This window comes from Onychostoma macrolepis, chromosome 18, assembly GCF_012432095.1.
Source record: "Onychostoma macrolepis isolate SWU-2019 chromosome 18, ASM1243209v1, whole genome shotgun sequence".
Lineage (NCBI taxonomy): Eukaryota > Metazoa > Chordata > Actinopteri > Cypriniformes > Cyprinidae > Onychostoma > Onychostoma macrolepis.
In genome coordinates this window covers 20,367,362-20,389,619 of record NC_081172.1, presented here as the reverse complement: position 1 = coordinate 20,389,619, position 22,258 = coordinate 20,367,362, and the positions used below count along the sequence as shown (strand labels likewise).

Genomic DNA, 22,258 nt, shown 5'->3' with positions numbered 1-22,258 from the left:
ATTTTGACATTACTGTTGCTATAGTAACGAACACAACCTTGACAGGAACATTCTAAAATACTTAACCTGGCTTAATGTGTTAATTGAGAGTGTTTTTAAAAGACAAAACTCAGTATATATACATAGTAATTCATATATATACAGACAAGAAGATGAGCCCATAATAAGAACGCAATTTGTTTAATTACGCGTTAAGCGTTTTCCTCCCATAGAATAGGCTTAATGCATTAAGGCAGTGTTTTTAAAAGACCAAACTCCGTAAACACATCATTAATAAAGCATTCCATGTACAGACAAACAAATAAGCCCATAATAAGAACGCAATGCGTTTAACGCGTTAAGCGTTTTACCCATAGAATACAGTTAGGCTATAAGAAAAATGCATTCTGTTCGCATCCTGGACTCATCTGCTTGTCTGTACATAGGCTATTTTAATTTATTAATAATGTGTTTACTGTCTTTTAAAAACACTCTCTTAACACATTGAGCAACGTTAAGCGTTTTGGAATGCCCCCTTTGAACATTCGCTATTCAGTAGTATTGGCCTTGTCCTCTCCAAACAAGGCAATTATTATGCCACCTGTGCCATCTAGTGGTGTAAGAGTACAAGTACATTTTTTATTTCTTTCTTTTTAACTGTGCAGCCTGGGGGGTCTGGAGTCAAGCAGTGAAGAAGAGAAAGGGTCTGGACATGCAGCTACTCTTTATCTAAACAGGTTTGCTCATTTTAATTACTTCTTTCTAATTTGTCTTTACAATAAGTTTTTTTTTTTTTTTGAATATCATTTAGATTTTTTTTATTAGCAAACCTCTTCTGTTTCTACTTTGATTACCCAATTTGTATATAAGTCCTTTGTACGGTGGCTCAACGTGCTGCAAATAGAAAAAACACCCGCAAATTAAGAAAACAACTTCATCAATTTGACAACTCACGCGCTGCAAATGTTCCCAACACAACCAAATAAAGAAATGCACTGCAAATACTCACAACACAACCAAACAAAATAAATTCTTTATTTGGTTGTGTTGTGAGCATTTGCAGTACCTGCTGTCAAATTGATGAAGATGTTTTCTTGATTTGCTGGTGCTTTTTCTATTTGCATGTGTTTTCTGAAGTTGCAGCACATTGAGCTCTCTCGGCCACCATACCTTTGTCCTGTATTATCAATGTTAATATTATTACATGCACATTAATATATTAGAATATAATATATCACATGCATCTATATATTATGAAGTGTATTATTGAATAAAAAATTACATTCATTAAAATATAAGTAAATATAGTAGTATATTTTTAATATATGAGCAGCAATTCCTTGTTAACATAATATATTATTCGGTGTATTTTCAATATACATTGAGTAATTTAATATATTGATCATTAATATTTAAGGAAATTTTCTTTGCGCAAGGTTCTACAAAACAAACACCAATCAAAACGACAAGAAACAGAAATTTCACTGCACAACTGGTCAAGACTGGACTACTACAATACTCTGTTGGCTGGCCTTCAATCTAGCACAATTAGACCTCTGCAGTGATGTTTCAGAACTATGCATCTGATCTTCAATCAACCAAAAAGAGCCTACATCACACCCCTCTTGGTCTCACTTCACTGGCTACCTGTAACTTTCCACAGTTTTGTGGTCATCACTGCCACTAGCAGCGACCCCCCTGCCTCGATACTCTCCTAAGGTTTTGCCTCATGTTCTTCTACATCATCTACAGTGCAGCCTGGTTGTTCCATCACATCAACGTGATGATCCACGACCTTTATTCACTATGGTCCTGTGAGGCGCTGTACATACAGTTTCTCTCAGCTTGCATGAGGAGAGGCCAAATTGACCTGCTCCATAACCTAACCTTAAATGAATAATAATAATAATAATAATAATAATAATAAAAGTTATTTTAAATCAAATACGATGCAGAAATGTTAAGTCTTTGAACACATTGCCAAATTAGCTCCACATGATGGCGCTAAGAATTCACTTATTCAGGACTATATCTCTATATTGAAGCACTTATTATTACACACAAATTAGTTTATTAAGAATGACTAGGATAAACTACAACTAATTTAGTTTATTAAGATTTCCTCTTATTAAGTATTTCCTCTCTCTGAGTTCACTGAGTGTCTGAGCTGAGGCAAGCCACTCACACTAGCTCGATCCTCGAGCACATGACGTCACGTGAACTTGGGCGCTCTTTGCCCTCTCTGCCAAACCTTCACTTATTACACTACTGAAGTCTCGATCTGAACACACACACGACTGCAAGACCGCAAAAGGCACGGTTTTTGGAGTTTAAGAGCATTTTCATTTTTATTTTTCGAGGGAAAAAAAGGCCACGCTGGAATTATGCAGTCAGGAAAACATGAGTAGAGAGCAGGATTATAGTAAGTTAATCTTCACAAAGAGGTATGCTGCATTTCTTTATAAATCTTTTAAAGTTTAGGCACGAACACTTGTTATTCCCTACTAGAGAGTTACGGTAATAGCGTGCGTGGTGAATCTTGTGTACGCGATGTCGGGTGTTTGTTTTTACTATTTTTCCAAATACTTAGAAAACTTAGAAAAATCCACCAGCAATACTCGGCAATGTTGATTATTCAACGAAGTTAAAACCTTATTAACCTGTAAATTTATAATCGTGGATGGTACCTACTGTGCATCCTCGCTCACAATTTAAAGGAATATTTCACCGTAAAGTAAAAATATTGTCAAAGAAAGAAAATATATATATATATATATATATATATATACGTTTTCCCAAACATGTATGATTTTCTTCTAATCTATGTTACAGATACATGCTATGCTAAATGCTAGTGATTGACAGTTTATCACTTAAGTCTTTTTTTCAATACGATGAAAGTGAATGTGACTGGGACTAATCTCATGTTCTTCTTTTTAAGTAAAGAAAGTCACACAAGTTTGGAAATACGTGAGAGTGAGTATATGTTTATTTTTTAGAGTGAACTATCCTTATAAGTCTTTTTAAAAAAAGTTGATGTTATTAAGTGATCAGTATAGTTTCAGGGCACAGTTCAACTTGCAATCATGTAACTTTTTCCTCTCTCTTTCGGTTCAGACAAGGGTCATAATGATTGCTGAGTGATATGAATGGACTCATTATGGATCTTGGCAATGAAGTGGACCTCTCCAATAACAATATCACTCCTCTCTGGAAAAGACGGAATGAAAATGACATGAAGCCCAAGCCCAGACCGCTCAGTTACCAAATAGATGGAGTTCTCATGACAGACTTTCCTGTGGATGATAGGTGTACTTTCACTCTCACTCAGCCGGCTGAGAAGATTAGCACCACTGCATCAAACACTGCAGTGCTGAAACACACTCTCAACAAACCCATGAGGAAGACTAGGGTTGTTCGGAGCATCAGTATTGGATATTTATCAAATGGACGGTTTTCGCTGTCAAAGTTCTCGAAATCGGACGATGAAAAGGATGAGGAGGCTGCTTCTTCCCCTAAAACAACATTGCCCACCAAGAATGGGAATGGCCTCAGTGTTTGGCATGACATAACAGAGCCTTTCAAACGTCTCTCCAGTCAGTTCACTCTCACCTCTCAAAGAGATCAGATTGTTTTTAGGAATGCATCTCCACCGCCAGACACTGTTTCACCAAAACCTATTGTATCACCTCAGAACTTCACACGTTCACCTCCACTCCAGTCGCAGGATGCCCATGGGTCTCCCATCAACCTTCGCAGCTCCCCATCCCACAGTTCCACCTCCAGCATCCCCTCCATCTCCTCCAACCTTAGCCTCCCCTCAGACCCCCCCACACCTCGCACCCCATCCCCTGCTGAGAGGCCAGTGGGCATCTTGTTGCAAAGGCAGAGTTCAGAGTCACCTCAGGTTTTAGAGGGAAAGCAGCCCTCTTCCCCAATCATACTGAGCACCCATAGTCCCGCAGCGCAGAAGATCGGCACCCAGCAGATCATACCCAGAGGTCTGGTCTCCGACACACGCCTCAGCAAGCCCTCTCAAAAGTTTTTGGACACCGGTAAAAGTGCCTTCCGACCACGAAGCATGTTTGAGACTGGGTCTTCTTTCTCCACCAGTAAGGATGAGCTGGATGGAGATGAGAACGCAGGACTGCTGACAAGAGGCCAGCGCTCCAAATCGTATCGCCGAGCAATGGTCAGTGGCGTAGATATAGATGTGCCATCTTTAGACCCAAAGGCCAAACGATTGTCCCAGCCTGTGCTGAAAGGAGTCGCTGAGGAGAGTCTGTCTTGTGTGAGTCCATCCAAGAGCAAAGTGAGTTGAACACTAAATGTTGAGTAAAAAGTTATTTTACTTCTTCCTGCCACTGGCTAATGGCTATGATGTCTCTGTAGTGGTTAAACTTGAGATAACGGGCTAATAGTATTGTGTGATATTGCCAAAAAAATGATACTGAGATTTTGTCAATAACGGAAATTAGACAATATTTTTTTGCTGTTGGTTTTTGTGCTGGTTCCTTTTCTTGTTTCAGCCTGTCATGGGAAGCATACCTATGTTCCCGGAGTCCTATGTTAGGTGGCACATAACGAACACATGAAAAAGGGCCCTAAGTTCCCCAGATCAATGGTCTATTAACACGCATTGAGTAAATTATTTTAGGGTTGCCACTAACGACTATTTTTATTTTGATTAATCTATCAACTAATTTATCGATTAATCTAAATGATTAATTTCCCACAAAAAGTCAACAATTTTACTTAAGAATATTTTATTAAACCAAATGAAATTCAAATTTCTATTAAATCCTTTTTTTAAAAGCAAAAGTAATGTGCAACAGAGTGCAAGAAGCAAGTGTCCATCTCATAGTCCAAATTACTGAAATCAAAGTTCAGTATTATAGTGTAAGAATGACAACACACCCACGTGTTCTAGTTTACTACTAATAAAATTATAATCAAAAAAACACTTTTTAAAAAATATTATTTGTCACCAGTCGCCAGAAATATTATTTACCAGAATTTATTTAGGTGACAAATGTAAATGTGCAGTATTTCTGAAAAAAAGAAGTAAAAAAAATAAAAATATTTTTTTAAAATATAAAATCAATTAATTGGAGATGCTTTTGATTATTAAAAGAAAGAGTATAGAAAAAAAAAAGGAAAAAAAAACCCCTGAATTTGGAAATTTGGATTTCATAGGGCCCTATGTTAGATAATAATTAGTTCAAATAAAGTATCAAAAACAAGAAATCATGGTTTTATTGAACAAAACTGTTAAAATACATAAAGTATTATAAACAATAGAGCTAATGTACATTACGCATAACAACAAAGGCCTGCATGATTATTTTTACACATTACTGTGCGATCCTTGTTTAATATTGACCAAGAACCATTTAATTTAAATGTCCACTTAATCTTTAATATTTGACCATTTCTTTAGGACAGAAATGCTATAGCCACTGTAATTAATTTAATATGTGGACATGGTTTGAGCTTTTATTTTGAAATCGCGATGTATTCTCCTGTGTTTGTGTGGTTTTATAAATGATTTACCTTACAAATCTAATGAAATGGCGCACATTGAGTTCCCAGATGGACTTTATATTTTTTTACCGGCCATGAAACTCTTTTTGCAAAAACAGGCAGTTCTTACTATTGCAATGACTAAACCTACTTACAATGTTTTTAATTTGCCCTTTACTAAAAAACAACAAGATTTATTGATTTATCTTTCTTTTTTTCTTTTTTTACTCCGTTTTCAGTGCCTATTTTTCCCCCACACCCATGTTAACGGATTAGACCAGGGCTATTCAGTTAGCTCAGTGATGGGCAAACTTGGCCCTTCCAGGCCACTTTCCTGCAGAGATTTGATCCAACCCTGATAAAACTCACCTGCCTGTATCCTTCTAGTAGTCTTGAAGACAATGATTAGCTGGTTCAGGTGCATTTGATTAGGGTTGGAGCTAAACTCTGAAGGAAAGTGGCCTGGAAGGGCCGAATTTGCCCACCCCTGAGTTAGCTTCATTTGAAGGCCAGATTATCAAACAGAAAATTTGAAGGGGGCCAAGGGGGTGGGGGGACCTATAAAAGGGGGACCTATAAAATTAGACATTAAATTGAAATCTAAAATCTATAAAAGGTTAAAGGGGTCAAATGATGTTGCTAAAACGAACATTATTTGGTGTAATGCAATGTGTTTACGCGGTTCGAGGTTCAAAAAACACATTATTTTCCACATAGCCTACTGTACTTATTGTTTAAAAAATTAAAAAATTATTGTTATTGTTGCTCCTCTATGCTCTGCCTTTCTGAAACGAGTCGATTTTTACAAAGCTTATCAATCTGAGAAGCGAGGTATGCTCTGACTGGCCAGCTATCCAGTGCATTGTGATTGGCCGAATACCTCAAGCGTGTGACGGAAATGTTATGCCCCTTACCGTATTGTGATGCCGTGTCCCGGCCTTTTTACAGTCTATGGTCCCGGCGTGACGAGACTAAAACAATAAAACCCGCTATAAAGGAGGCATTTTGTTGCATTCAGTGAGGACATAATTTTTGATTATAATGACTCATAAAGTCTTTTTACGCGTTGTGTTGCAACGCGCCGCGCAACACCATGTCTGCATTTGTGATCGTAGAAATGCCAAACAAGCACTACTCTACACAGCTCAAAACTCAAGTTTGAATAGTCAGTAGCAAATTCTTTAAATATTGAAACGTACTTACAGGCTGTGAGTCAGAAGCGCCAGACTGTCCTTGCGACGTTGGAATTGCCCCACTTTATAGTGTTCAAAGCCATTCATTCTGTTCATATTGTAGGCCACTCTCTCCCAGGATCAGGAAATGGTCCTCCGTAAAATGCGTTGCACACACTCGAATATTTGCGTTGAACTGCTCTGGAACAGTGTTGTAAATATAACTTAACCATTGATTTCTAGTTGTGTACTTCATTTGGAAGACCAAACAAAGTACTTTCGCTTTCACAATTAAACACACAGCATCTCTACTACATGGCGGCCGCAACAACAATACTACAGCGAGAATAAACATCACACCCTCTTTCATTGCGTATACGTTTGGGCGGTGTTATACAAATCTTCCCACACCGTGACATAGACATGTGGGGGCATGTTTGAATGAGCCCTTTTAGGAGAGCTTGGTCGACTCTTAAATTTGATAAAGAATATCTCTTTGGTTTTGAGACTTTGCAACTTCAGGGATCTTATCTGTGCACAAACGGCTTGTAACACTCCAAAGAGAAAGGAAAACTTGAAATCGCATCATATGACCCCTTTAAAAAAAATAATGAATCACACACATTTCTGTAATTAATCATGATTAATCGCATATTTATATTGTCATAATTTCACATTGAACCTCGAAATTATAATGTAGAAACAGCATATTTTAAAATATGCTTTTAATGGCATCTATTTACTAAGTAGCCTATTATTAATGAAGTATTGATACCAATACTGCTACTGGTGTCTCTATTAAATGCATTTTCCCTCAATTTTACCTATTAATTATAGCCATTCAACATTTACAGTATAATTGAAAGCCATTATTTTTAAAATTTAATAGGCTCTGAAATATTAAGTGATTTTAAAACAATCTTCACATAAATTATAAATTGTATATGCATAAATTATACAGATTAATCTTTATTAAAAAAAAAACTCAATCAGTGACTAGAGCAGTCGAGTGATTTCTCTTTGTCTTTTGTTCTTTGATTTACATCAATGATAGACTTCAGCAGGTTTTACTTTAAAAGCAGCGCTATCTCTTTAAAACCTGATGCACATGACGTGAATCTGACACATACCCTATTTTCTCCAATACGGTCATTTACGGTCTTTACGGTCATTTAAGACTTTATAACTAATTTAAGACTACGTTTACAAGGTAACTCGTCAAAACAGCATATTTTGACATAATTATGTGTGTTTTCGTCCGTTGAAGCGCTACGTTACTGGTGTGCTGTCTAAAGCGGCTCGGTGTATGTGTCGCCACATTCTCGGATTATGAAGAATAAAGAAGGGAAAAGTTAATCTTCCGAAACGAAGCAGCAATATCTTCTCAGGTAAAAGTTATTAGAACCGTGTGGACAAGCTGGCCATCACAGTGCTCTGACCTTATCAGCCCGTTTGTATCCTATTATTTGATTCGCTCTTGTCGCTTATGACAGAACAGAGCTAGTCACGATAATCTTGATGATGGCTGTTGTTCTCACTACTTTGCATTGTTATATTTCGTAAAAGTTTTACCCGCCAACTGGCGACTTGCACTGTTTTTACTCTCATTTGGGCTTGGCGAGTGTTATTTTTAGACCCTGGATGTATAATTAAAGCGCATATATTAGAACTGCATCGCATATAATTATTTTATTAAATCATAGCGTTTGTGAATTCACAATTATGCTTAATTATGATTTTTAATTGGGTTTAATATATCATGCAGCCTTGGAAAATAGTCTAAAAATGTGTTTTATGGATTCTCGTCCGTGAAATGCGCCACTTCCGGTATTTTGCCGGTTAGTTGACGTTTTTAAAAATCGACTAGTGGACTAAATTTGACAAATCGCGACAGCCCTAAATTATTTTAAAGATTATGATTCATTTTACCTAACCCTAACCCAATAAAAAAAGTGCAATTTAATACAAGCTCAACTAAACAACACAGGTGGAGACCCCTTTAATAATTTACTTGTTGCTGAGAAGATAGACTTTATGTCTGTCATGAAATCATTGTTAGAGAATCAAATCAGTGCATTAATTATCCAAGATATAAGATATATTAGGATAGGACAAAAGGACAAAAAACTACAATAAATAAGAAACGCTACATACATTGTGTAAATTAGTATTTACTGTGTTAATTATATCTATCTATCTATGATAGATATAATTAACGTGTATTATGTATAGATTCTATACATATTTATATATGTATATGTATATATGTGTGTGTGTGTGTGTGTGTGTGTGTGTATATATATATATATATATATATATATATATATATATATATATATTAGTGCTGTCAATCGATTACAAAATTTAATCGCGTTAATCACAGTCATGAACTGTGATTAATCATGATTAATCGCAAATTTAAAATACTACGATTCACCTGGAAATATGTTGAAAAAGAAATGCATGACAAACTAGTGTAAGGAAACATAATCTTTCACACTTCTGCCAGGTATGAGACATAATCCTTATTATTCTTTTATCATTATTCTTTTGTTTTTATTCAGCCATTATCAGCCTTTATACTGGCAATAAAACGTTTACCAAGCCACATCGCAGTATACATTTACCCAACTATTATCAAAAGTATTTCTAAATAAATACAACAAAACATTTTCTTGCGACCCTACATGAAGTATTATGACAAAATGCATTATGAAGAAGAATTGGACCTGTTCTGCAGCTGCATTAGAGCTAATATTAGCATCATGCTTCATAAGACAATTTATGAGATTAATAGTACACTTTTACTCAGAACTCACTTCAAACCACCATCGAGTGTTTGTAATAACTTCCTTTTTACGATCACATGTGGAATTTGGTCATTTACTGATGTTAAAATATGCTATTTATAGCCTTTTATATCGCTGCACAAATTAGCATTTCAGATGCACACATTCTCTCAAGAAAATCACATACAAATATCCTATCGTAATCATGTGTTTATTATCTTATATAATCTATAGTGGCTGTTGTCATGTTTATTTCTGCTGCTCTGGCTGAAACTCACGTTGTTTGTTATGTTACAACCGCCTCTCCGTTCTTAAGTTGCCAGGTATACATTCCAAGTATAATACACATTAGTAAAAGGACCTATTTTAATTTTTATTTGTCTATATACACTTTGGGCGGCCGCGGTACATTGTAAAAGTAGCCCAAAAAACCACAACCCACAGCTCTGTAATATTTCCCGCAACTGTATTTTCAAAATAGCCCACTTGTGCCGTTACCCTGGCAACACTGGTTCACTGCACCCTCATCGCACAATGATAGATAACCTTCCGCACTGCGATGACGTGAAGAAGTTGGGGTTAAACCTTGTCAAACGATTAATTTGCGTTAAAAAATATTAACGCATTAAAAATTTTTTTATTAATTGCATGTGTTAACACGTTAACGTTGACACCCCTAATATAAATATATATATTATTAGGCTATTATTATTTTTTTTTTTATTATTTCTTCTTATTAAAGTTACAAAAGTGATTTAGTCAAGAGCAGTGAGAGATTTTCTAGCAATGTGCTATGATTAATATGAATGGCAGACAGAACGAATATTGGACAGCTTCCCCTTTAAGACCAAAGTCCGGATCCAATATACTGTTACATTGTTACATTGTTTTCTCTTTCAGCAGTTTACGCTCTCTTAAGACCTAAATCGCTGTGTTTATGAGGATACTTGCAAAGACGGGGATTCTGATGCATACAAGTCTGAATCCCCGTTTATGTAATTGTTCAAAGCCAATAAAGCGAAAAAAAAAAAAAAAAAAGCGGTCCTTTCACACAGAAGCAGAGACGGCGTACACAACGGCTTAAAATCGGTTGTTTTAAAACTGCAGTGCTTAAAAACGCGTGCCCATGCTACTGATGTAGTCCCTCGTTTAGGAACGAGCTCCTCGTTTTGTTCTGGTCGTTCTCCACCTGGTTCTGCCTCCCCTTCACGTCCCTTGGGTGGCATGTAAAGATCGCACTCATCCAAATGATGAAGTAGTATTACTGTAAACAATGTATTTTGCGACACCATGAAATAAACGATATAACATAATATGAAACGATATACTTTCGATGTACGTCATATCGCACAGCCCTAATTACAGCAGTTAAAATGTTTTTTGATGAAATCTTATTAAAGTCTCTAGCCATGTGTTCAGTTAAACACTATCCTTCAACATTATTAAAGGGTAAGTTCAACAATTTTCAATCCATTTTGTATTGTTACAATGTTGGTAATATATGTAAAAGAACAATGTTTATTCTTTCTCCGAGATACACAGTTTATTTGCCAGCAAAACTGATACAAAACACATCTTTTTTATTTTTTTTTTATTTTGATGCTGCAAAAAGTGTCTTTTTGTCATTTAGTCAAAACTCATCATTTCATTTTGCATCATCCTGTGCAGTGTTGCTTACAAATAAAAGAGGATATATAGATACTCATAACTCAAAGTGTAACTATTGTTCATTTACAGATATTAGAGACATTGCAATGATACAAAGTGGGTTGAAAATCATAAGACTTACCCTTATAGGCAATATAAGGGTAATATTTGTCAGTTTTGCATGTCCACGTACAGTTGCCATCATCTGAAGTCTTTGTGAGTGTTTGTCACGTGTCGTTGGGGCCAGGGAAACGAGGAAACGTGGAGCTTCGGAGCAAAGGACTTTATTTGACAATCTACAGACATAACAGAGCAGGAAGCTTGGGTGGCCATGGCGGGTCTGGGGACTCGGGAGGCCATAGCGGGTCTGCCTCCGAGACCTCGGCTGGCTCCCCCAGGCTGGCGTTCAGGGGGAGCGGGCTCTTGGGGCACTGGCGGGCACTTGCGAGGAGCAAGCACTGGCGGGCACTTGCGAGGGGCAGGCACTAGAGTCCACGACATCCCCCTTGTACTCCACCAATAACCCTAGGGGTACTTGTGGGATAGTCGTATTCACTGTCAAGACGTAGAGACAAAGTCTGACAGTGTTGGTGTCATCTGAAGTCACAGTTCACAAGTGAGTTTGGATCCAATCTGGAGCTGTTCAATCCTAATCTCTAGTAACTTTGGGCTGGGAATCCTGAGATAGAAACAGGAAATCAAAAGGAGAAAGTTTAGCATAGCTGCTGTTCATATTATTTCACACAAAAGATGATTTATTTTATCACATATAACTGGAGTGCAAGGTTATCAGATGTGTTGTGTGAATACTTGGCTAAAAATATGTATTTTAATCTAATTTAAACTAAAAGAGCGTGTTCAAACATTATCAGGAACGCTATTTCAAAGTAAAATAACAAAAAGCTCTACTTCCTTTAGTGGACTTTGATACATCCTTGGTATTATCAATAGTCCAGAATTTGTGCTTATTTTGCTATATGTATCTGGTTTAATCACAAGAAGGTGTAATATGCGCACATCTTCAAACTTATGAAACAGTAGTGTATGTATGAGATTTTACTTACTAGTCCTATGGTTTATAGCATCTTGGAGACGCTGTCTGGCAGGAGGTTCACTCCAACTCTGCTGGGGTGCAGCAGGCCATCATCACTGAAGGATCTAGGAACAAAACAAGCAATTTGTCACAGAGCCAGCAATATTTAGTTTGCAGTTCCAGGTTTATTAGAAAGAAACAAGCTAGAGCAGAGGTAAAATGCAGATAAAAGAAAGAATAATATATAATACTATAATAACATAATTACATAATATACAAAAAAATATTACTGCTACTAATACTAGTAATAATAATATAATCTTAACTGAATCTGTGTTTTTAGATTTAGGTCAAGTGTCACTTCAGTTTCGATGTCAAGTTCTTCTTAAAGTTACTATTATATATAATTTTGCCAAAGGAAGTAACAGGTGCATGGGGATATAGGTGAAATATATTGTGGGGGGGAAAAAAAGCATATTAAGTTATTTCATAAGCTTCTTCATTTCACCTGTATTTCCTACTTCTCAGTCAGCAACTCCTTCAGAAATGTTGAAATCTTGGAGCTCCCCATCTGTTGTGGAGAACTTCTTTCTGTCCTCCTGAAATCACAGAACAATTTTTATTAATATTTGTTTACCATGAAAGATCAAAATGTGTTTTAACTTGTTTTCAGCAGATTACACTCTCCACGTAAGTGACGTCATCGATTCACAGTACAGTGTATCTGTTTAGGTTAAGTAAATTAGCCTATTTCCAATAAACCATTGACAAATCACCAGCAAAACCTTTACAGAGCTATAAAAACCTGTCATATAAACACAACGATCTGATTAAAAGCTCAGAATTTCATAAACAAGGGCACAATCTACAGAGTTGGTATACCTGGTCTGAAAACTACTGAGATGCTAACAGACTTCTTCGAAGACACTAAACCATTTCTATAAAATAAATATTCAATAGAAACATGTCAATTACAAGTAAGAAACGTGTCAGGAACTTTTGTATGTAATATTTGTGTGAGTTTAAGGACTAAACTTACCTAAAACAACTGACCTTGTTGTGTTGACGCCCCGTTTCCATGGCAACTCTGCTCCCCGCTGCAGAGCTCAACGCACATACAGCATTTACACAAATAAACATCTAGAATTAAAACATTACGTTAATAAATTAGTCTCATTCAATTATTATTCAATAATTAATTTAAAACTCAGTTTTGTAGTTAAAAAAGCAACAGCAACAATAGCTTACCGTAGAGATGGATTCCTTCTGGCAGCCTGTAAAAGAGTGAAAAACACGGCGAAAAAGCAGTTTGGACTTCTCTTTAATAATCCGCTTTAACATTTCCCCTCAGAGAAATTGTTACACAGAGTGCCTTACTATTACTTTTTAAGTGTCACAGAATTAACAACGTAGTATTTTTATTATTTTTTTCTAATTTAGCTCAAGTGAAATCTTACCTCAAAGCCACAGATGTCGCCAGGATGAGTCTCTTCTCTCTGTGGGTTGCTAAGAAACGAATAACTGAGCTCGCGCAAATAGATAAGCATGGCATCGCCTGCTGTCGTGAGCCAACTCAGGGCCAACAATTGACCTATCGGTAAGCCCCTCCCCTAGAACGTTGATGAGCCAATAGCAGTCGAGTATCAGTTGCACGGGGACCGGAACTCGGACATCTTTAGGTTTCAGCTCCATAGAAAAGCATTGGAAGATCGCGAGTTCTCGTCGGTTTTGTGGTGATTGTGCCGCAAAAATGGTAAAACGATGTGCCTGGGGCACTTGTAATACTGATTCGAGATATCTGGAGAGGATGGGCAATGGAATTTATTTTATTACATTTCCTGAATCCAAACAAAACAGCAAAATGTTCCCAAGTATTCACCCCAATTCAAATGAAGATAAAAACGTTCGTTTTCTGGTTGTCATACACTCATTAAGTTACAATTTTCATCTGCTCAAACAGAACGTTAATGTTATCTTGTGCTTTAGCAAGGTATCTCTGGCTAAAATTAGCTAACGGTAAAGTTAGTGATGCTAACGTACAAACCTAAATAGCGGACTGTTCTCACGTCTTGTACAGTGTTGGTCAAAAACACACAAACGTAGGTCTACATTTCAGTGCCTCTCCATATTAAACTGGTTAAATGTACATTAATTTAATCGTACCCTGCGATACATGAACAGTGTTGATCCTGCATGTTGTCATCGGCGATCGTGATGAACGACCGTAATATGAGACTTCTCCCGCTTGCATTGTGATCTGTAAACCCTCGCTTCGAGTTACCCACTGTATTTATTTTTAAATATTTTATAAATCCCTCCATGGAATATTTAATTCCCATTTGGTGGCCTTCTGTGTCCAAAATTGTGCAAAAACATTGTGGGACAAGGTTTTCACACTGTAGCTGTCATTGAAAGACAGTGAGCAACTCCGCTTGTTTGTCCGAGAGAGCAACATTAACTAAGGGGGGCGGGGCTTACCGATAGGTCTATTGATGAGCTGAGAAAACAGAGCACTGACCGAATTATATCGGCCTACGCCTGGCCGATGTTTTAGGTAATGAGGCCGACGTTTCGATATCGGGCCGACATCGGCTAGACGTACGTGTGTGGGATGTGTAAAAATGTGTTCAGTCTTAAAGTGACAGTAGCAAAAAAATGTTTAATAAAATTAGCTAAAATATGAAAAGTCACGGAGTCATTTATGCAGCTGATTTTTTTAAAATATTTTCAAACTGTCTGATGAATTGGTCAGTTGTTCTCTAATATATGGAAGAAAAATAATGACAAATGTCTTTGAAACAAAAAAGCACGTTGAATTGCACTAACTGAAAAAATAATGCATAATTAACAGTGCATGCATTTTAATGCCTTGTATTTTCAGGCCTTGCATTTTTAGGGGGCTGAAATCCATCATAGTTGTATATTTAAGCTGTGAATATTTCAATTCAAAACATTTCACACACATTTTCATGATTAAAAATTCAATAATTCATATTCACCTTCTAGAGTTCACTTCCAAATATTCTGTTTAAAAATGCAATGTATAATATTCGACAGGTAATTTCCAGTCCATTTTATTTCACTTTACAAATTCGCTTCCACAAATTCAGTGGTTCACATTCGCCAGACAATTCGGCATTGCACATCCTGGAACTAATACACATTGACCACAATTAATCATAACCTTTTATTCAATACTTTTTGCAACCTCCTTAACCTATAATGCCTGATGAGTTTGGCGAACAAGAGATCAGAGACCATTCCTTTATCCAGAATCTCTCCAGACCCTTCAGCTCAACCCATTTTTGTTTTGATTTTGATGTTTTTAGATCATTGTCCTGTTGGAAGATCCAGCCTTGACCCATGTCTAGCAGGAACAGTCAGGCTTTGATTTTTATTTATTTTTTTATCTGATGCTGTTTGATTTTACACATGGGGTACTTTTTTATCCCTATGTGCTCCATCCCAACTTGAATGTTTGCTGCTAAAAAGCTATATTTTTTTTTAGATCCATCTGACCATAGAACCTGTACTTAGCTGACAGGAGTGGCACCCGGTGTGGTCTTCTGTTGCTGTAACATGTTGTAACTTCTTATGCATTCATCGATTGTACTGAGTTGTTAATTGAGTAACTGGTGCCTTTCTATCAGCTCAAACCAGTCTGGGCATTCTCCTCTGACCTTTGGCATCCACAAGGCATTTTTGCCCCCATAGAACTGCCGCTCTCTGCGTATTTTCTCCTCTTTGGACCATTCTCTGTAAACCTGTTTGTTGTGTGTGAAAATGTGAATAGATCAATACTTAAACCAGCGCTTCTGGCACCAACAACCATGCCATGTGCAAAATCATTCTGATGCTCGGTTTGAACTTTGAATCAGTTTGTCTTTAACATGTCTACATGCCTAAATGCATTGCTGCTGCCATGTGATTGGCTGATTAGAGATTTGCATTAACAAGCAGATCAACAGATGTACTTAAAAGGGTGTATATACTGTATATTTTATGCTTTAATTAATATTTTTAATTCATTTGTCAGTCCCAACTAATCAATCACCTGTGCTTCCTGCAGAATGTGGAGAGGAAGAAAGGCCTCCCGACTCAGCGGACATTTGACAGTGAGGGTAAGCATTGTTCATCCTCCAGACCTTTCTGTGTGTTATTTATACAGAGCACACTCAACAGAGACTTAGGTGAACATCCTCAAAAAAAAAAGTTTTAGTTCAGACTGTCCCGTAAGATGACCGTTTCCATGGATGTTTTCATAGTCACAGTTTCTCTGTGTTTTATTTTTTTAGAAGAAGAAGTTCTGTACCAGAATTACCAAGAGAAAGCCCTTCACAACGATTCTGATGAGGACGCTGAACACAAAGAACCTCAGCCAGATGAAAGCATTGTGGTCCAGTACAAACCCATCCGTACTTCTTGGAGTCAACTCAGTGTGGTGAGGAACTATAGAGGCACATAGGCACACCTTTTTTGAGTTTTGATGGACACAAGGTTTTTTTTTTTTTTTTTTCAACACACTCTATCAGCGTTCAGGAATGCTGATATCGTAAGGAATGTCATCCAACTGTTTTGCTGAGTGTCCCAGCACCAGTTTTGCTTCACAGAGAATGAGAGAATGAAAGCAGGTGGTTTTTATCCAAATGTGGGAGGGAAAGAGAAAGAGTGGGCTGGGATAAGCTCATCTTTTGGGAAATGGTCAGGCAGTGTGCCAGTTCCTTGGCAAATACTGGAGAATTCTTCCCTATGGAAAAATGTAAAATGCAGATGGATGAAACAGTGTAGTGACTCCAGTTATGGAATTATGTAATCAAGTCTGGATAGCTTTAATGCTATTTTCCACTGAGGCATTCAGTTCCCCAGTGCATTTGTTAATAAATAAATAAATACAAAATAAACAACTGAAATATTGTGGAGTGACAAAAAAAAAGAGGACAAAGTGTACAAACGGAAGAAGGGAAAGTGTATAAGGCTGGAGTAGAGGGGTTGTGTGGTGGACTGCCGGCTTTGGCAAGAGGACATGCGCTTTTAAAGTATGGTGGTGCAAATGTATCCATCTGTAAAATAGGGCTGTGCAAATAATCAAATGCGATTATCATGCACATCTCATCAGTAAAGCCAGTTCTGTGATTAGTAGTAAATCTCCATCACGTGCTTTCAGATGGAGTGGCATTTAATACACAGAGCCGTAGTTCACTGACAAGCTATGCAATATCGCGTTCATTATTGCAGGTGATATATTTATTGATGAGATGCGCGTGATAATCGCATTTGATTATTTGCACAGCCCTACTGTAAAACCACCATCACATACAAGTGCAGATAAGAATTTAGATGCATACTGATATTAGTACAACTATAAACACACGAGCTATTATGTGATTTTATTGCCATTTTTAGTTGTGTTGGAAATAGGCACACATCATTTACTCACCCTTATTTCATTCCAGACCCATAGGACATCTGTGATACACAAATAGAGATATTTTTTAATGAAAGATGAGAGATTTTTTTTCCCTCAATTGAAAGTCCACACTACCAAAACCGTAATTCAAATGAATCAATTGATATAGTTCAAGTCTTCTGATGAGACATAATCACTTTATATGTTGAACATATTTAATTTATGGGCCATTCCATGAAATCAGTGCCTTTTGCGTCCCTAAGAAATAAACATAGATTTAATATAACAACGAATAAATTTGTAATTTAAAAACATAGCAATACTATGCATTCTTTCATATGGGGGAGGGGGGTCATGCAGTGTCAATACTGTTACCATTTTTAAAATGTAAATTTAAACTCTTAATTATTATAGTTAATATAATCAATATCTACAAGTAAAATCCTTTCAAAGTGTACAACATGCTTTTGTGAACTTGACTATTAGCTAGAAATTAGCAAATTAGTTTGAAATTGTCATAACGCCATATCACCCAAGACTGGTTGCCCACTGAAGCTAAGTAGGGTTGAGCCTGGTCAGTAACTGGGTGGGAGACCTCCTGGGAAAACTAGGTTGCTGCTGGAAGAGGTGTTTAGTGAGGCCAGCAAGGGGTGCTCACCCTGTGGTCTGTGTGGGTCCTAACGCCCCAGTATAGTGACAGGGACACTATACTGTCAAAAAGCACCGTCCCTCGGATGAAACGTTAAACCGAGGTCCTGACTCTCTGTGGTCATTAAAAATCCCAGAATGTCCTTCGAAAAAGAGTAGAGGTGTAACCTTGGCATCCTGGCCAAATTCACCTGTTGGCCTCTGACCATCATGGCCTCGTAATCATTCCCATACATTGATTGCTATTGCATAAAAATACTATTATAAACTAGGTTAGTGGATAATTTAGCAGCAAAAGTTATTCTAGAAAAGTCATGAGTGCACAATTTTATAAAATCTAAACATTTAGTGAAATAACATTATTTAGTGGGGAGCAAATAAAAGTGAATAAGTGTAGGACTAAATCTGGTAAAATGTAAAACACATTCTTTGTATTTTTGTAAAATACATTAATGAAAACAAGTAAATGTATTTATATATAACTATAAACTATAAAATTAAAAGGCATTTATTTTAAATGTAGCCTATAGCACAGTAATGAAGGCATCAACATATGATAGAGTCTTATCTATCATATGTTGCTGCCTCCATTACTGTGCTATACATTATATTATTAATAGCCTTTCTTTATCTGTCCTATCATAGGACAGAACAAGAGACTATGGAGTCAATTTAATGCCACTTACATATGCAAAAGAATAAAGTTTTGCAAAAGAAAATGAAAGTATTGCAAGAAAAAAATAAGCTTTGCAAACAAAAATAAAGAATTGCAAAATATAAATGAAACGGAGCAAAAGCAATGATTTTGCAATACATATTTTCCATGGCCATATCTACTAATTTATTTGCAATGCTGCTTTTATTTTGCATTTCAGTCAAGTTTGAGCTTGCGATACCGTTTTCCCTTTGTGCTTCACGTTTCTGCGCATCTCACTTTGTGGCGCTGTTTTGATGTGGGGGTGGAGTCAAGGGACGGGGGCGTGTCCAACAGGCCTGGGCATGCCTCCCTGGAAGTGACGTCATTGGCCCGAGACGCAGATCACGACTGATCCAGGCACCGTCATTGAGCAGAGGCATGTGGGTGGATCGTTTCCTTTTATTCACTAGCTTTAAAACATGCATGTTTTCATTTTATTAACAAATATATGTGTGTATTAGCAGCATTTGCTCAAGTTAAAGAAGTTGTTAATATGAGCATCTGCTGTTTATTTATCTCAATGTTCAAACTTTTATAGCATTAAAATGTGTATTGTCTCATTTGGTTAACTAAATGTGTATTATCATGCGCAGAAACGTGAAGCGCAAAGGGGAAAACGATATTGCAAGCTCAAACTTGACTGAAATGCAAAATAAAAGCAGCGTTGCAAATAAATTAGTAGATATGGCCACGGAAAATATGTTTTGCAAAATCATTGCTTTTGCTCTGTTTCATTTATGTTTTGCAGTTCTTTATTTTTGTTTGCAAAAAGCACATTTATTTTTTCTCAATACTTTCATTTTCGTTTGCAAAAATTATTTTGCATATATATGCGGCATTAAATTGACTCCATAAGAAACGCTATAAATAATATTTCATTGCGCAAAAGTATTATAATACGAAAAGCTCCAATACAGAACAGCACAAAGTGCTTATGTGCATCCCGTGCGCATGAGTCACAGCGCGCACCGCTCCGCATAGAGAAGTTCAAAAGTTCAAAGCACAAAGGAAATAGATATTGATGCATAGTTTATTTAATCTGTGCAATAGTTTATTGAGCCTTTTCTTTTAATGGTTTTAAATCTCAGTTATTGTGCGCTGTTGAAGAGAGTTTCATCGTCTTGACTGTCGTAACTGAACACGACACGCAGTTTGAATGCCAAATGGAGGATGACAGACAGCCGCGGCAGAGAGAAGAGTTTACTTGAACTTGAATTTAACGACTTAAATATTCATCTGTACCTCACATTAAACTATGGAATGGCTTCAAAACACTTGGACTTTGACTTTATGGTGCTTTATAATGTTTTTGTGCTTTCGTGGGGCTTAACAATAACACAGAATAGTAGGCTATACGCACAATATCGGTCTCGTCTGACAGATCCCTATAGATTAGGTGTCACCCTGTTTTTAAAGATTGTCTGTGTAAAATGCAAACATTTTTAAAGGTCACCCTGGGTAAATTTAAGCTAATGCCTATATCATTCAGTGGCATATAAACATGAGTTACATTTTTGTATTATTGGTATTGTTACTATTACTGTTGTTGTTAATGACCAGGATAGAATGATCAGTCTCAATAAAACTCATTATTTTTTTCTATAATTCATTGTCAATAATACATCCATGTAAATTAAATTACAAAAAAAGCAGCAAGGTGACTGCAGAACTTCACCCCAGTCTTGCCATGTTTAAGAAAGTCAAGATCTAGGTCTGGTTTCAGATGATCACAGAAAGACCAAGATCTGATCATCTTCCTTCCCTAATAAATGAACCAGATCATTATATTTTAAGTTCTATGAGGGGACACAGACAAACAGATGGGCACATGATCTAATTGCAATACCCTTAAGACATTAGATCTCTTAGAAATGTAATGTGCTAAATCTACAATGAACTGACTTAAACTGACTTAAACTGACTTAAAAACCGAAAAATTTACTGTTTACTATTGTCATAGAGCTATGCCAAGTATGTGCAAAACAATATAATGCAATTAAAAACTCTACAGTATTATGTAAGCAAATATGTGCAGTGTGCTGAAGAATGTGTGTCCTGTCATCCCTGTTACTCTAGTCTAGTCAGTCCTGTGACTATGACGTCAGTTCTGTTACTGTCATTTATTTCATAAAAAATATATTAAAAACTATATTTTATTTTGGACAAAGCCCCTTTTTAATGTCTGTTTTGTAAAAATATATATTTTTCTTAACTGACATGTGGTCACCCTCCAAAATTAGGATGTTCTTGGTCATCTGAATGACAAATATATATTTATTGTGTGTATATATATATATATATATATATATATATATATATATACACACACACACACACACACACACACACACACACACACACACACACACACACATACAGTATGAGTACACCCTCACATTTTTGTAAATATTTTATGTCTTTTCATGTGACAACACTGAAGAAATTACACTTTGGTACAATGTAAAGTAGTGAGTGTACAGCTTATATAACAGTGTAAATTTGCTGTCCCCTCAAAATAACTTAACACACAGCCTTTAATGTCTAAACCGCTGGCCACAAAATTGAGTACACCCCTAAGTGAAAATGTCCAAATCGGGCCCAATCAGTAATTTTCTCTCCCCAGTGTCATGTGACTCGTTAGTGTTACAAGGTCTCAGGTGTGAATGGGGAGCAGGTGTTAAATTTGGTGTTATCGCTCTCACTCTCTCATACTAGTCACTGGAAGTTCAACATGGCACCTCATGGCAAAGAACTGAAGGATCTGAAAAAAAGAATTGTTGCTCTACATAAAGATGGCGTAGGCTATATGAAGATTTCCAAGACCCTGAAACTGAGCGGCAGCACGGTGGCCAAGACCATACAGCAGTTTAATTGGACAAGTTCCACTCAGAACAGGCCTCGCCATGCTTGAACAAAGAAGTTGAGTGCACATTCTCAGTGTCATATCCAGAGGTTTTGTTTGGGAAACAGACGTATGAGTGCTGCCAGCATTGCTGCAGAGGTTGAAGGGGTGGGGGGGTCAGCCTGTCAGTGCTCAGACCTTATGCCGCACACTGCATCAAATTGGTCTGCATGGCTGTCATCCCAGAAGGAAGCCTCTTCTAAAGATGATGCAAAAGAAAGCCCGCAAACAGTTTGCTGAAGACAAGCAGACTAAGGACATGGATTACTGGAACCATGTCCTGTGGTCTGATGAGACCAAGATAAACTTATTTGGTTCAGATGGTGTCAAGCGTGTGTGGCGGCAACCAGGTTAGGAGTACAAAGACAAGTGTGTCTTGCCTACAGTCAAGCATGGTGGTGGGAGTGTCATGGTCTGGGGCTGCATGAGTGCTGCCGGCACTGGGGAGCTACAGTTCATTG

General features: G+C 37.0%; 1 protein-coding gene across 6 annotated transcripts in view; it reads left to right on the top strand.

Moving 5' to 3' along the window:
• Positions 1–2,157: 2,157 nt before the first annotated feature.
• LOC131524876 (rho guanine nucleotide exchange factor 26-like) overlaps positions 2,158–22,258 on the top strand; it is a 55,690-nt gene continuing 35,589 nt past the window's right edge. Inside the window, exons 1-5 of one of the 6 annotated variants that reach the window (XM_058752255.1) lie at positions 2,158–2,423; positions 2,921–2,955; positions 3,097–4,291; positions 16,213–16,264; positions 16,439–16,584. In XM_058752255.1, the coding sequence (XP_058608238.1) occupies positions 3,125–4,291; positions 16,213–16,264; positions 16,439–16,584 (1,365 nt within the window). In that variant the 5' untranslated portion in view covers positions 2,158–2,423; positions 2,921–2,955; positions 3,097–3,124. The remainder of the gene's footprint in view (positions 2,424–2,920; positions 2,956–3,096; positions 4,292–16,212; positions 16,265–16,438; positions 16,585–22,258) is intronic. The other 5 variants (XM_058752253.1, XM_058752251.1, XM_058752250.1 and 2 more) reach the window with 5 other exon arrangements.